The 12,518-nt window shown below is 39.7% G+C and overlaps 1 protein-coding gene across 1 annotated transcript; it reads left to right on the forward strand.

Moving 5' to 3' along the window:
* The first annotated feature begins 620 nt into the window (after window positions 1-620).
* On the forward strand, window positions 621-10,736 carry si:ch211-106k21.5 (leucine-rich repeat-containing protein 38). The gene is made up of 3 exons (XM_062429512.1): window positions 621-866; window positions 7,863-8,048; window positions 8,135-10,736. The coding sequence occupies exon 3, from the start codon at window positions 8,137-8,139 to the stop codon at window positions 9,352-9,354; it is 1,218 nt and encodes a 405-aa protein (XP_062285496.1). The 5' UTR covers window positions 621-866; window positions 7,863-8,048; window positions 8,135-8,136; the 3' UTR covers window positions 9,355-10,736.
* The last annotated feature ends 1,782 nt before the right edge of the window (window positions 10,737-12,518 follow it).

Genomic DNA, 12,518 nt, shown 5'->3' on the forward strand with positions numbered 1-12,518 from the left:
TTAATAATAAGTGCAGGCACCCAGTGTATTTGTGTCATAAAATGCTGAAAATCCTCAGATTTGATTCAGATTTGTTCTCTGGTCATAATTTGCTTTCAAGAAAAAAACAAAAAATACTGTCAAGATGTGAACCAAACCAGTTACCAAACTGAGGTAGTGTGTGGTAGTTTACATACATACAAATTTACAGGACATAAGTATAAAATTAAGGGACTTGTAAAATAATACAGCTTTATTATCGTTTTTATGGATATTTTACTTTACTCTTCTACCTCTTAAAATAAGCCACCAGGCGGATTTACATGATCAGGGTCACAGCAGGCTTTACAGGCAATTCAGCTTCACTCAGGCTTCACTGTGGGCCCCCCACGCTCAGGGGAAATTAGGCCCCTCATGTTAAACCACTTAAGTGAGAGTTCAACCACCAGATGGTGCTGTGTCACCACATCAGCTCAGTTAACCTTTGAGCTCAGTGAGAATCAAATCTGTCACTGTTAAACAGACTTTACCTGAACATGAGTGTGCTGTAAACATTATTAGCACGCTCCCACACTGACACACACACACACACACACACACACACACACACACACACACACACACACACACACACACACACACACACACACACACACACACACACACACACACACAGACGCACCGAGGCTGTATTTCCACATTCCGCTCGGAGGAAGACACACCCTCAGATCCGGAGGAGGAGAGGTTCAGTCGAGGTTGCAGTTGCAGGGATGCAGAGAGGGAGGAGGAGACGCTGTCCTATCTGTGATGTTTGAATCAAAAGTTTCAGATCTCATGTGAGCTTCTGTCAAAGAGCAACAGATGAGCAGCAGACATGGAAATCACAGGTGAGTGGAAACATATTCAACTTTTTCATATCCTCAACAGGTGTGCATTCATGTTTTAAAAAGTCTACCTCTCTTTTTCACCTCAGAAACACCATGTTTTTTATGTTTTTTAAATTGACAGTCTGCATTTTAGCATACTCCCGGTAAGAACTTTAATTAGCAACACAAAACTCATGCAGTAATTGTGGTTTATAACGTTTAATGAAGCTGTTGTGGTTAATTTTGTGCAGTGCTGTTGTCACATTTGAGTAGTGATGGGTGCAAGTTTTGCATTTAAATTAAAAATGCATAAAAAGGTGCTTAGAATATCAAATTATTTTCCATTTATTCAGTCAATTTAGTTTTTATTAATTTAATGTATCTTCATTCTGAATTCTGAATCTTAATAGTTTCATATTTTAAAGATAGCAAGTCTAAAATAAGGAAATCAGTCTTTAAAAAATGTGCAACTTTCACTTAATACCCAGAAAGTATATACACAACATGTCCTCTTTGTTCTTAGTGGTAGTGCAGCTGCAGCCCTGGTTTTACATACAGATATTTTATGATGAGAGAGGAGAATGGAGACCGTTATTTCAGAGGAAGCTCAGCAGCCAGAGAGGATGTAGCAACTCACATTGTTAGTGAGTGAGATCATCCACATTTAAACCTTCTCGCTGGGCACATACACACACACACCCAAGAAAAATCAAATCTTCTGTTTGGATGAAGGAAGGGCCTTATAACTCTGCAGACTCTGGTAAAGGTCAGCCTGTGTCTGTTGTTTGTATGTAATTTCAGGATCCAAAGATCGACTGTCGTGTCAATATTTAGAGTGGATGCTTGCTTGAGAGAAACCTAAAGAGACCTCAAACAAAGCAGACCTCCTCCGTGACGGTGGAGACGACTCTAACCTTTAGACTGTGTATGTTATCAGGCCGAGATGGGAATTTGACTCTTCATGTTTCACCGGATTGAGCTATCTTAACTGATGAATGCATGGAAATAGCAACTCATACAAAAAGTCTCAGTTAGCTCACATAAAAGTCTGAATATTTGCACCACAATATTCAAATCTAAGCAAATGATTACCTAAATGCAACCACACTAAACTCATCTATTTCCCTTTTCCTGCTGGCGGTGAAAGAGTTTTTAATACGTCATCTGTTGATAACCATCAGCTGGAACAAAAGCTTGTCTCAGAGCCGTGTAGCATGCAAATAATTAGAGTCATAACAGAGGAAATGCAGCATGCTATAAATGAACACAGAGCCTTACAGTTTAGTTCACACGGTGAAATCAAAGTTTGAGATTAACAGTTCAATTCAGCAGATTGCTTTCATTCATGTTTTTATCTAATTTTGACATAGATTAATCCCCCTTTCCTTTCTGTACAGAATTTGGTGGTTTTTAAAGGAACATTTCTTGTCGAGAGTTAAATGAGTAGACACCACTCATGTGTTTATGCTGTAAATAAGAAGCTACAGTCAGGAACAGGTTAGCTTAGCTTAGCATAAAGACATGGGAACAGGGGCAAACTGCTAGTCTGGGTCTGTCTCGAATAATTATCTCTATATTTGTTCAAAAACCAAAGTGTTACAACAACAATTGACAGTTTTACAGGGTTTTTGTTGCTGGATTACTTTGTGGCTCTGACCAGTTGCCAGGCAGAGTACAGTAGAGGTTTTTTCTGGCACAACTTCACCTACTTCCAAAATGCATTTCCCTCTTTTTTTCCCATTCTTCATGAACCAGATGCCAGGCAGCCAGCGGTCACTCCAGGAAGCGACAGCTAATAAATAGTCCGACACATAACCCTCGTAAAAGAGCGAACTGTTTCTGATTTTTATTCAGATTAAAGTTGTACAATCGTGGTGGAAGAAGTGCTTAAGACTTACTAAAGAAGAAGGTCTGCTACATGAATTTGGATTAATTTCTCTCTCTTCTTTTCTCTCATCTTTGTGAAATATCTAACCTATATCTATTTGAAATGAAGATTAGAGGGGCTAACAACTTTTAAAACATAACAAAGAGACACAACTACATACTGATTTTATGTGAAGTTTGGGAACTGCATGTTTAATCATAAATAATTCAGTATAATTTAAAAAGTTTGTCTTATTTTATGTCAAATTTTGATGAAAAGCTACTATTTCCCTTTGAGTCGTATGGAGCAGAACTACAAAGCAGACAATTTAAATAGTACTCTACTTTAATGTACTCTACTTTAATGTATTCCTGCTTAGTGCCTTTCAACCACTAGTTACAGAGCCAGGCTAGCTGTTTCCCTCTGTTTCCAGTCTTTATGCTAAGCCAAGCTAACCGGCTGCTGGTTCTAGCTTCATATTCACTGTACAGACATGAACGTGGGATCAGTAATTTCTCTCAAACTCTTGGCAACTCCAAATGTCAGACTATTAGTATATATGTATTTAAAGGTTATTTATGAAAAGATTTTATCAAAGATTCTGTATAATGAAGTTTCACAGTCAAAAATGGCAACATAGAATCAAAGAAAAAGTCAAACAATATGTTTTTTGAAATCAAGGGATACATTTCATTCAAAGAATATTAATATTACTACTACCACTAATATTTACTCTTAAATCCCTTTAAAATATATTATAATGCATACAAGTAATTGAATTCATAATTAAATCATAAACAATCTCTTCTGTAACCCTGAACAACAGAGTTCTCATGATTTCTGAAGGTACTTTTTGCTCTCTGACGTCAAACTGTCACATTCAACTATACCCACTAACTGGCCTTTAAACTGAAGCTAATGAAGTGAGGACATGTGAGTCACGCCCACAGTGTTTAGCAGGAAGTTTTTGAATCCTCAGTAGTGGTGTGAGGTTTTAAATGTCAATGTGATTTGTTTTATCTGTGCGCTGAATGAATTCCTGTGACCTGATGTGTAGTTACAGATCAAAAACTTCGTATCCATAAGTTTTTACTCTGATGTTTGTCTACAAGAGTCTTATTTTCTCCTCTGTGGAGCTTTCTTCAGGCTCCTTGCTACTTCTGTTTATTTCAAACTGGACTACTTTATGTGTGCCAGAGATATTTTTTTTCCTCAGCAAATATCTGCTAGAATCACTACATTTTATATAAATAAGTTTGAGCAACATTTTTTAAAATATGAACATGTCAGATTATGATTGAGTACATTGGCTCTAGGCTATCTGGACAAATATGGGTAAAATATACAGTCTTGAATAGATTCCCTCCTCCATACCTTTCATATCTCAGCCTCCTACTCTCTGTCAAACATTTAACATGTTGAATATTTTAGATCATCTCTAAAAGCAACACAATATTTCTCTGGAAGCAGAGCATTTTCTTTCCTTTGTCACACACTTCCTGGATTTGTTTAAGAGGCTTGCTGCTCTGCTGATATTTTAAGTCAAGGCTGAAAATCCACCTCTGCTCCTCATATTTCCAAGTTGTCTTTTGGTGGGTTTTTTTGTGTGCCTCTTAAAGAGTAAACCCCATGGATTTATCATAAACAGAAAAGTCCGTTTTTGTCATCATGGTGAATGCTTTGCACATGTATGATGTTTCCTGGGACTCTGGAGGAGTTTTGTCAAGTCTGAAAAAAATGATTCGGGTGACGTCACTTGAGTATCTCTGCTTTGGTTTCAAGCAGCAAGAATTATATCCATATTTGTCCATATTGGAGAATTCCCCCACGTCACAATTTGCGTCCATTGCCAATGCTGGAAGTAGTGTGGAGGTCAGGGCGGTGGATGGATGTGTAGTACCCCTGACTTTCATGCATGAGATTTTGTGTCTTTATAAACTCTAACCATTATCGTTCCCTAATATTAACTGTGTGTTGCCTAACCAACCATACCATAACCAATTTATTAGACACAACTACGATTATTTTTAATCTTGACCATCTTTAGTCTTGGGCATGTGCAGATATTGAAGAAAGTGAAGATATTAAAAACATTTGCATTGGACATGCATTCATTGTTGAATGTAGCCTGAGGTATGCACGATTGTCCAATAGAAACATTCTTATTTGATTATATGGTTGGCTTGTAACAGAAAGCGTCAGTGGCGGAGTGGCCGTCGGGACAATCGGGAGTTTTCCTGGTCGGCTGGTCGGCCACCAAGGTCAGGTGGACCAGCCCACATTTCATGTGAGCGGCCGCGAGACGTGTGTAAGCCGGCCCTATGCGTTATACATCATTATTCTACTTCAAGGCTCTACCCTTTGGAAAATCTCCAAGGCTATACTATTTAATAAAGGAAACGTCCATCCAAAATTTATACCACTTGCTTACTCTCTGTATCTCATTCATGGTTACCCTGCACACTCTGATCTCTCCCATCAATCTACGGCGTTACAAAGCTTTCATGGTCATAAATAATAAAAAACAAACAAACTGCAGTTTCATTTCTTTGCTTGTTCTTGAATTAACGTAGAATGGAGCAAAGACTCCTGGGATTGCAGGTCAAGTCTATTTTCGGAAATGTAGGGGGATATAATGAGCGGCCCCACGTCTAATGGCATCACCCTAAAGATACATCAGACAGACAGAGAAAGTGAGAGTGGGAGAAACGTGGTGGGCTGGGCCGGTCAGAATTCTCCCGGTGGCTTTTAGTGCCCCACTCCGCCCCTGGAAAGCATACAAACTTTGAGGCATTGAGTTTCACATACATGGGCGTTTATAAACCAAGGAGTGTCTAACAAAATAATCTGATTGGTTGCATCATACAAAATGTATGATCCAGTGGTTTATGAACTTGACTCAGCCGCTGCTGCTTCAGTGTGTCGTTAATCTGTTGTTTGCAAGTCTCTCAACTTTATGGCAGTGCAATATTAAATTGTTGGATTACCCCTTTAATCTCAGAGGAGCCTAAGACTCAGAAAAAGAAGAGGTCTAGGATAAGGTTGTCAATTAAACAAAGACAAACTCAAAGGAAAGACAGATTTCAAGACAGTTAACAGTATCAATGAAAAAGGTCCACAGTGTCAGGAGACAGATATCACTTTTATACAAACCTTTACACTTAAATACAGTAACAGTAACAAAACATCAATACTCTAATCTAATATTGACATTAAATGCCCCACTTGTCCCAAAAAAGCTGAATAGACATTAACAAAAAAGTAAAAGTGGCTTGAATGCACACCTCCACAGTGTACCCATTATTTTCTCCATTAGTCATCTAATTGTTTGGTTTGTAAATTGCCAGGAAAATAGTGAAACATCTACAAATCAGCAGTCCAAAACCCCCAAAATATTTAGTTTTTCTGTCATAGAAAACTAAGAAAACCAATAAATAATCACATTTGAAAAGCTGGAACTACTGAATTTCTCTTAGAAAAGTTACTTAACCTATTAGTCAAACAAACAATGAATTTCTTCAGTAATGCCAACAATTAGTTGTCGTAGTTTCAGCTGTTTTTGTTTCTTCTTGTTTGTAAGTTGTGTTGAGATATGTTGGTATTTGATTTCTCATTTAACCTCTTTTCTCGCTGGTGTCACAAAGTGCTCAAAGTGTCATCAGCAGGTGAAGTGAGGTTGATTTGTGATCAACAACAGTCATACATGAGGCTCCAGCTGACAACGGTGGTCCAGCTTAAACCCCTCCACTGGTAGAATTGGTCCTGTTGTTGGGGAGTTAGCACATTCCTGCCTCCTCACTGTACAGAAGCTTTCCAGCCCCCTATTGTGGTGGATGAGGAAGTCTGATGTAACGACCAAACACACTCTCTGTCTGCCTCTTCCTGCATTTGGAAAAGACAGGCCCTTGTTTACGTCGACTGCATATGTTTTTAAGTTCAGGCAGCATCAAGAATTTAAGGAAGTGACCAGCAATTAGTTGCTTTATGTCTCCAAGAGAAAGGCTCATGTCACGTTCTCCCAACTAGACACACAGTAGTATGAAACCTGAGATTAAAATAGTCATCGAGGGATAATTTCTTGTAAGTGCAATTACAGTAAAATTCACGTCTGGAGGTTCCCGGACTGTAGTTAAGAAGATGCATGTTTGAGGTTGTGGCCACCATGATTCTACAGATACGTCTATATGGAAAACCTTTATGGTTCAAGTTATAGATTGCGTTTTTAGCCATGCTCGTGGCGTCTGTATAATTATTGGATAGATTACCATAAAATTTGGTAGATGTATTCAACATGCCCCCAGAGTGTGTCATAATGACTTTTGAGGTTCATGGATTTGTGGTTTTAAGCAATAAGGCTCAACAACTGTTGGAGAATATACATTTAGTCCACTCATGTCCCTCTCAAGATGGATTCATAGCCATCCCTTAAATTACTGGCATCATCAGGTCTAAATTTTTAATGTCCATTACTTTAGTTTATGACTGAACACTTAATGATACTGCCATCAGCCTCAGCTTTACTTTGTGTTTGGTGTTGATTAGCAGATGTTAACATGCTAAGATCCTAAACTTAGATGCTTATGCATAACTTAAGCATTGTGAGCATATGTTGACGTTAGCATTTAGTTTAGTTTAGTTTATATTGGTTATTAAACTTAGATACACACGTATAAATAAAGTAAATAATCATATATCCTTGTTCCTTGTCCTTTATCTCTATGAGTAATAGTGACAAGCCAAAAGGATTAAAGGTTTTGAATCGTAAACTGGCAGTTTGTTAGATTTATAAAATGGGACTAAACCATTAAGCAATTTGTAGACTTTGAACCGAATAATTAAAAGAATTAGTGGGCAGGTAACCAGTGGAGATGTTTACATGGTATGATTGTTGTTGTTTGTTCAGTTTTTTTTTACTATAATCAAAATATAGGTGTCTGCTTTTTGAATAAGCTGAAGCCAATAAAAGGCTTTTCCACGATGCAGTTTATACAGAGTTATCTGTATAAATCCTTTTAAAACAGTCCAGATTTGAACAGGTTTATGTTACCCAGATAACCTTTAGACTCCAGCTCCACCACTGAGTAATGTTTGTACAGCTCCCATCTGCCTTCACATTACAGTCATAGTAGCACCTGTTTCCTCTCCCACAGCCAAACACTGGACTCCTGATCCCCAATGACCAGTGTCACCATGCCAACTCCGACGATCCTCACAGCAACCAGGAGCCCTCTGAGAAGTTGCTAGGTTTACACGCTCGTTTACATCTCTGCGAGGCTACATAAACTGGATCCCCTCCAGCACTGAGAGAGACAGAGAGAGAGAGACCAGGAAGGCAGGTAGGGCTGAAAAAGAGACAACAATATAACAAGATGAAGTCGCATTTTCTAAGCTGAACTGTCTTTTACTGTATTTTGTGTTTCAGAGATGGTTTATCAGTGGAGCGTCCTGCTGCTTTTCACACTGCTGGTGAAAACGGGACTCGTGGGTGGATGTGTGTGTCCAGCAGCTACCGTTTTGTCCCAGTTTCCTTCTGAGGTGTCTGCTGGCGTCTGTTGCCTGAACTACTCTGGTTCCACTTTCAGCCATGTGCGCTGGTCTGTGTTTACCAATGAAACAAACATACAGATACTGGATCTATCCAACTGTAATATCACTTCTGTTAATGGGTGGGGCAAAATGGCTTTGACACTGCAGAAGGTTTATTTAAATCATAACAGACTAACAGTGTTGCCAAGGGAGTTTCTGGCGGGCCAGCCCAGCCTGATGGAGGTGGATCTGACTGGAAACCTGCTTCAGGAGCTTCCTGAGGGCTTCCTTGAGGACTCTGACAGCCTCCAAAGGCTTTATCTGCAGGAAAACCAGCTCCGCTTCCTCCCCGGCTCTGTGCTGCAGAAGCCCAACCTGAAAAGGCTTGAGCTGGATGGAAACCCCTGGGAATGCTCCTGTTTGTTCCTGGAGGGCCTGGAAGAGGGCAGGAAGGCTAATAGGACCACCAAGCTGCAGGATCTGGTGGGAAACCTAACCTGTGTTTCTCCCAGGAACGTGGCAGGCAGGCTCGTGTGGTCGGTGAGCCTTAGCAACGCGTGCCGCCCAGCTGGCCTTACCGCGCTCTTCATCGTGCTCCCCCTCCTCATCCTCTCTGCCTTGGTGCTCTGTTGGTGCTGCGGGAGGAAGAGGAAGAAGAAGGAAGCCCCTGTCTTCAGCGCCTCAAAGAAAAGAGCCTCCAGCTGTAACGGGCAGAAGCATCGCAGCAAGCAACCTGCGGCAGGTGAGCAGCATAAAGCGGGAGGCTGTAATGAAGGGATCCTGAAGAACCAGCTGCTGCTTCGCCCGTCATCTGCCCTCCTGGGCAGCACTAGAGACATCTATGAGGAAGTGGAGATCAAGTTGGGCTCAGTGGAGTCTCTTCCCCAAGCCGCCTCCTGCTGTTCCAGCGCCACAGGTGGGCGGCAGGGCTCCCAGGAGCCCGACAGGGCCAGCAAGACAGAGCTGGACACAGTCAGTGTGACAGAAGTGCTGAAAGACTCAGCTGATAGGGAGAAAGCTTACATGACCCAGTCCACTGAGTACTACAGCCTGGTGCCGGGGATCGAACTGGAGGACTCAGATCACGGCGAGTATGAGAATGTCGACCTCTCGTGACAACGTCTCAAAAGACAAGTTTGACATTTAAAAGTGTATTTGGGAAATACACTAATTTACTTTCTTGCTGAGAGTCACATGAAAAGATTTTTACAACTCTTGTGTGTGTGTGTGTGTGTGTGTGTGTGTGTGTGTCCCTGAAAACCTTCTTGTCACTGGGATGGGTTTTACATGAACATTTTTTGCTGATCTTGGTCATTTCAAATGAGAGATTTTTTGTATTTTGGGTTTTTGGGTAAGACTCAGATGGAAAAAGGAGGTTGTCTCATACTTCTATGCACCAATCACAATGTAGCAACATCCAAATAATGATAATAAAATAGCAATAAATTTAATATGTACTACACTTTTTATTTCTAGTAAAGTGCTACAGGATTAAAAACATACAACTTAAAGATAATAATTACAGTTAAGATGAAAAAAGCCTTAATGACAATTAATCTGATCACACCACACCTAGACAGTCAATGGTTTTACAGGGAATAAGGTGCTGTAATTATTTATTTCTATTGTTGGTCAGGAAACACAATATAACTCCTTTTTCCATTTCTGTTTGTGTATAAATTAAAGAAAAAAGACACAACATTTTAAATTGAGTTTATATGTGAGTGTTAGAAGGCAGATTTTTTAACTAGGAGCAGCCAGGCTAACTTTTCCCTCTGCTTCAAGTCATTATGCTAAGCTAAGCTAATCATCTCCATTAAACACACAGACATAACAAATAAGCACATTTCCCAAAATGTCAAGTTATTCTTTTTAAAGCAATTAAAAGAGACAGTGTGTGTGTGTGTGTGTGTGTGTGTGTGTGTGTGTGTGTGTGTGTGTGTGTGTGTGTGTGTGTGTGTGTGTGTGTGTGTCGGTGTGTGTGTGTGTCGGTGTGTGTGTGTGTGTTGTCTATTGACACAGACACAGTGTGGTCCAACCACTGTGGTATCACAATGTAAGAGGAAGTGATTTAATCCCGAGCTTTTCCTGTGGGACCTGAGGAACGCAGTGACGGTTTGAAAGGGAGGCCCACTTTTCTTTTTTTTTTCCTCTTTGAAAAAAAATCTACCAATTTTAAAGACACAATGACACAAATACATTTATTTAATGCTGCACTCCATGCAAATGTACACTTAATACTGTTTTCAAGTCTACTACAAAGAGCAATACACATTTTTGGAGTTACTGTATATTCTTCTTGCTTATTGAGACCCTCCAGGAGTTTTTTTGTGATAATTGCACCTGAAAATGCCTGACTTTGAAGCAGCTTTTGTCAAAAATTGCAATATGTATGTGCTCTTTTTATTGTAAAATTGCAGGAATTGGGAAAACAAAGGAAAATAATGCCACAATTGGTCCAAATCACAAGCAGTTTTTTGATTTGGAAAAGAAAAGGAGCTGTGGTAATTTGGCAAATATTAGCAGAGATTTCTTGAATTTCCATTACTTATTACAATCGCAAAAATCACAATTTCCTGAAGGGAGCTGCTTATTCCAAGTCATGCAAGATTTTGTATGTACTTTCCTTTACTTACCTCACCCATGTGTTGTTTTGCTTTCCACTTATTATTTTGCATACAAGATGTTCTGGTCTCTCACCTCAAGCTGCACAAACCAGAAATGTAGGTGCTGAATGATGATGACTAATCCCACTGCAATGCTCTCAGTTAATTCAAGGTGAACCGTGGAATGTAAAGCTTGGATGAGAAGTCTAAATTTATTTTGTCAAGCACATGAAAGGACAGATACTTGCTCATGCTTTCCGTCACACACTAAAATGTGCACATAGGTTGGAAAATGCCATTACAGTCAGATCTAAATGCAGGTGGATGCTGGTTTGAGATAAAGATCTTTGTAGTGCCGGTTCAGTAAAGTGGGATACAGTGAGCAACGGAGAGGAGACCTACTGTACAATAAAAGGACAACACTGAACATTGGGGTCATTGTGAAGGTGCAGAGACTCGATCTTTATCTGGAAGGTGGAAAAACAGACATCAGACGTCTCACTTCTCACACTTGATGGCTTTGAATACTAATTGGTTCGTGTTTAGTGAGAGTGGGAACAGCGAAGGGTGTGGAACTTCCTGGAATGAAGGCGTATTTTCCACATGGGTTTTCACATATTTTCCATCAAAGCTTTTATATATCACCATTGTAAGGTTTACTACTTTCCAAATGCAAGAGCCTTTAGTCAAGTCACTCAATAAGATGTAGCAATAAATAATCTGACTGGGTCAATGGGTGATTTTTTTTTTTTTTTTCTTTACAGATTTTGCACAGAAGACGTGCTAAAAAAATTGTAAACAGGGCTGTAGCTACAATTGAGGACACTGAGGTCATGCCCTCTTTATTTTATTTCCTTAGTTGTGTTTTTTAGGGGGGGGGGGGGGGGGGGGGGGGGCGGTGAATATGGTGATGATTCTGACAACCAGGGAAGATTAAATTCTCTAATTTACTGTTTGCTTAATCCTGCCAAACTGTTGCTACCCCTTGTCAAGCTTTATTAGGTGGTCCATGGCGATAACAGCGGCTGATTGATCCAGTTGGTGGCAGCTGTAGACTTTCTCAGCTAAAATAGCAACTGTTTCTGCCAGATTTAGAGTAGTGTGTCGTTAGATTAGTTAATTAAGCTAAGGTTAGCTACACGGGTTGGTTAAAACATAACATACATAACAACCTTCTAAAAGGAGTTAAATATACAGTTAATGGCTACATACCTGATTTAGAGCTAAAAGACTGAGGCTAACAGGTAAACAAAAACCGTTTGTTATGTATTTCAGTATAGAGCTAGTTAGTCAAAGTATGTAGAGGCCAATAATGAAAGATTTAAGATATTGCACTGTTATTTCATGTGTCCTGTTTGGCTGCTTAACGTTAGCTATGGGTTTGGTCAACATGCAATCTCAGGTAACATTGTCAGGTTTGCTGAAGTGTGAACTTCCCTAAATCCAGTAAAAATACGTCAGAAGTGCTAATGTTAATGCCACAAACTATTATAGATTTTTAGTTTGTTTACAATTAAAGCTAACTAGCTAACACAAAGTTTAATCTATTCTTCAAACCTTTAATCTTCTGTTTTTGGTTTTGGAAAGGTTAAATAGACACCAACTTTATCCGCTCTCATTTCAACATGAAATGAGGAATTTGACAGACCTGCCTCGCCCTGTTATGGTTGCTAA

The sequence above is a fragment of the Scomber scombrus genome, chromosome 11 (genome assembly GCF_963691925.1).
Source record: "Scomber scombrus chromosome 11, fScoSco1.1, whole genome shotgun sequence".
NCBI lineage: Eukaryota > Metazoa > Chordata > Actinopteri > Scombriformes > Scombridae > Scomber > Scomber scombrus.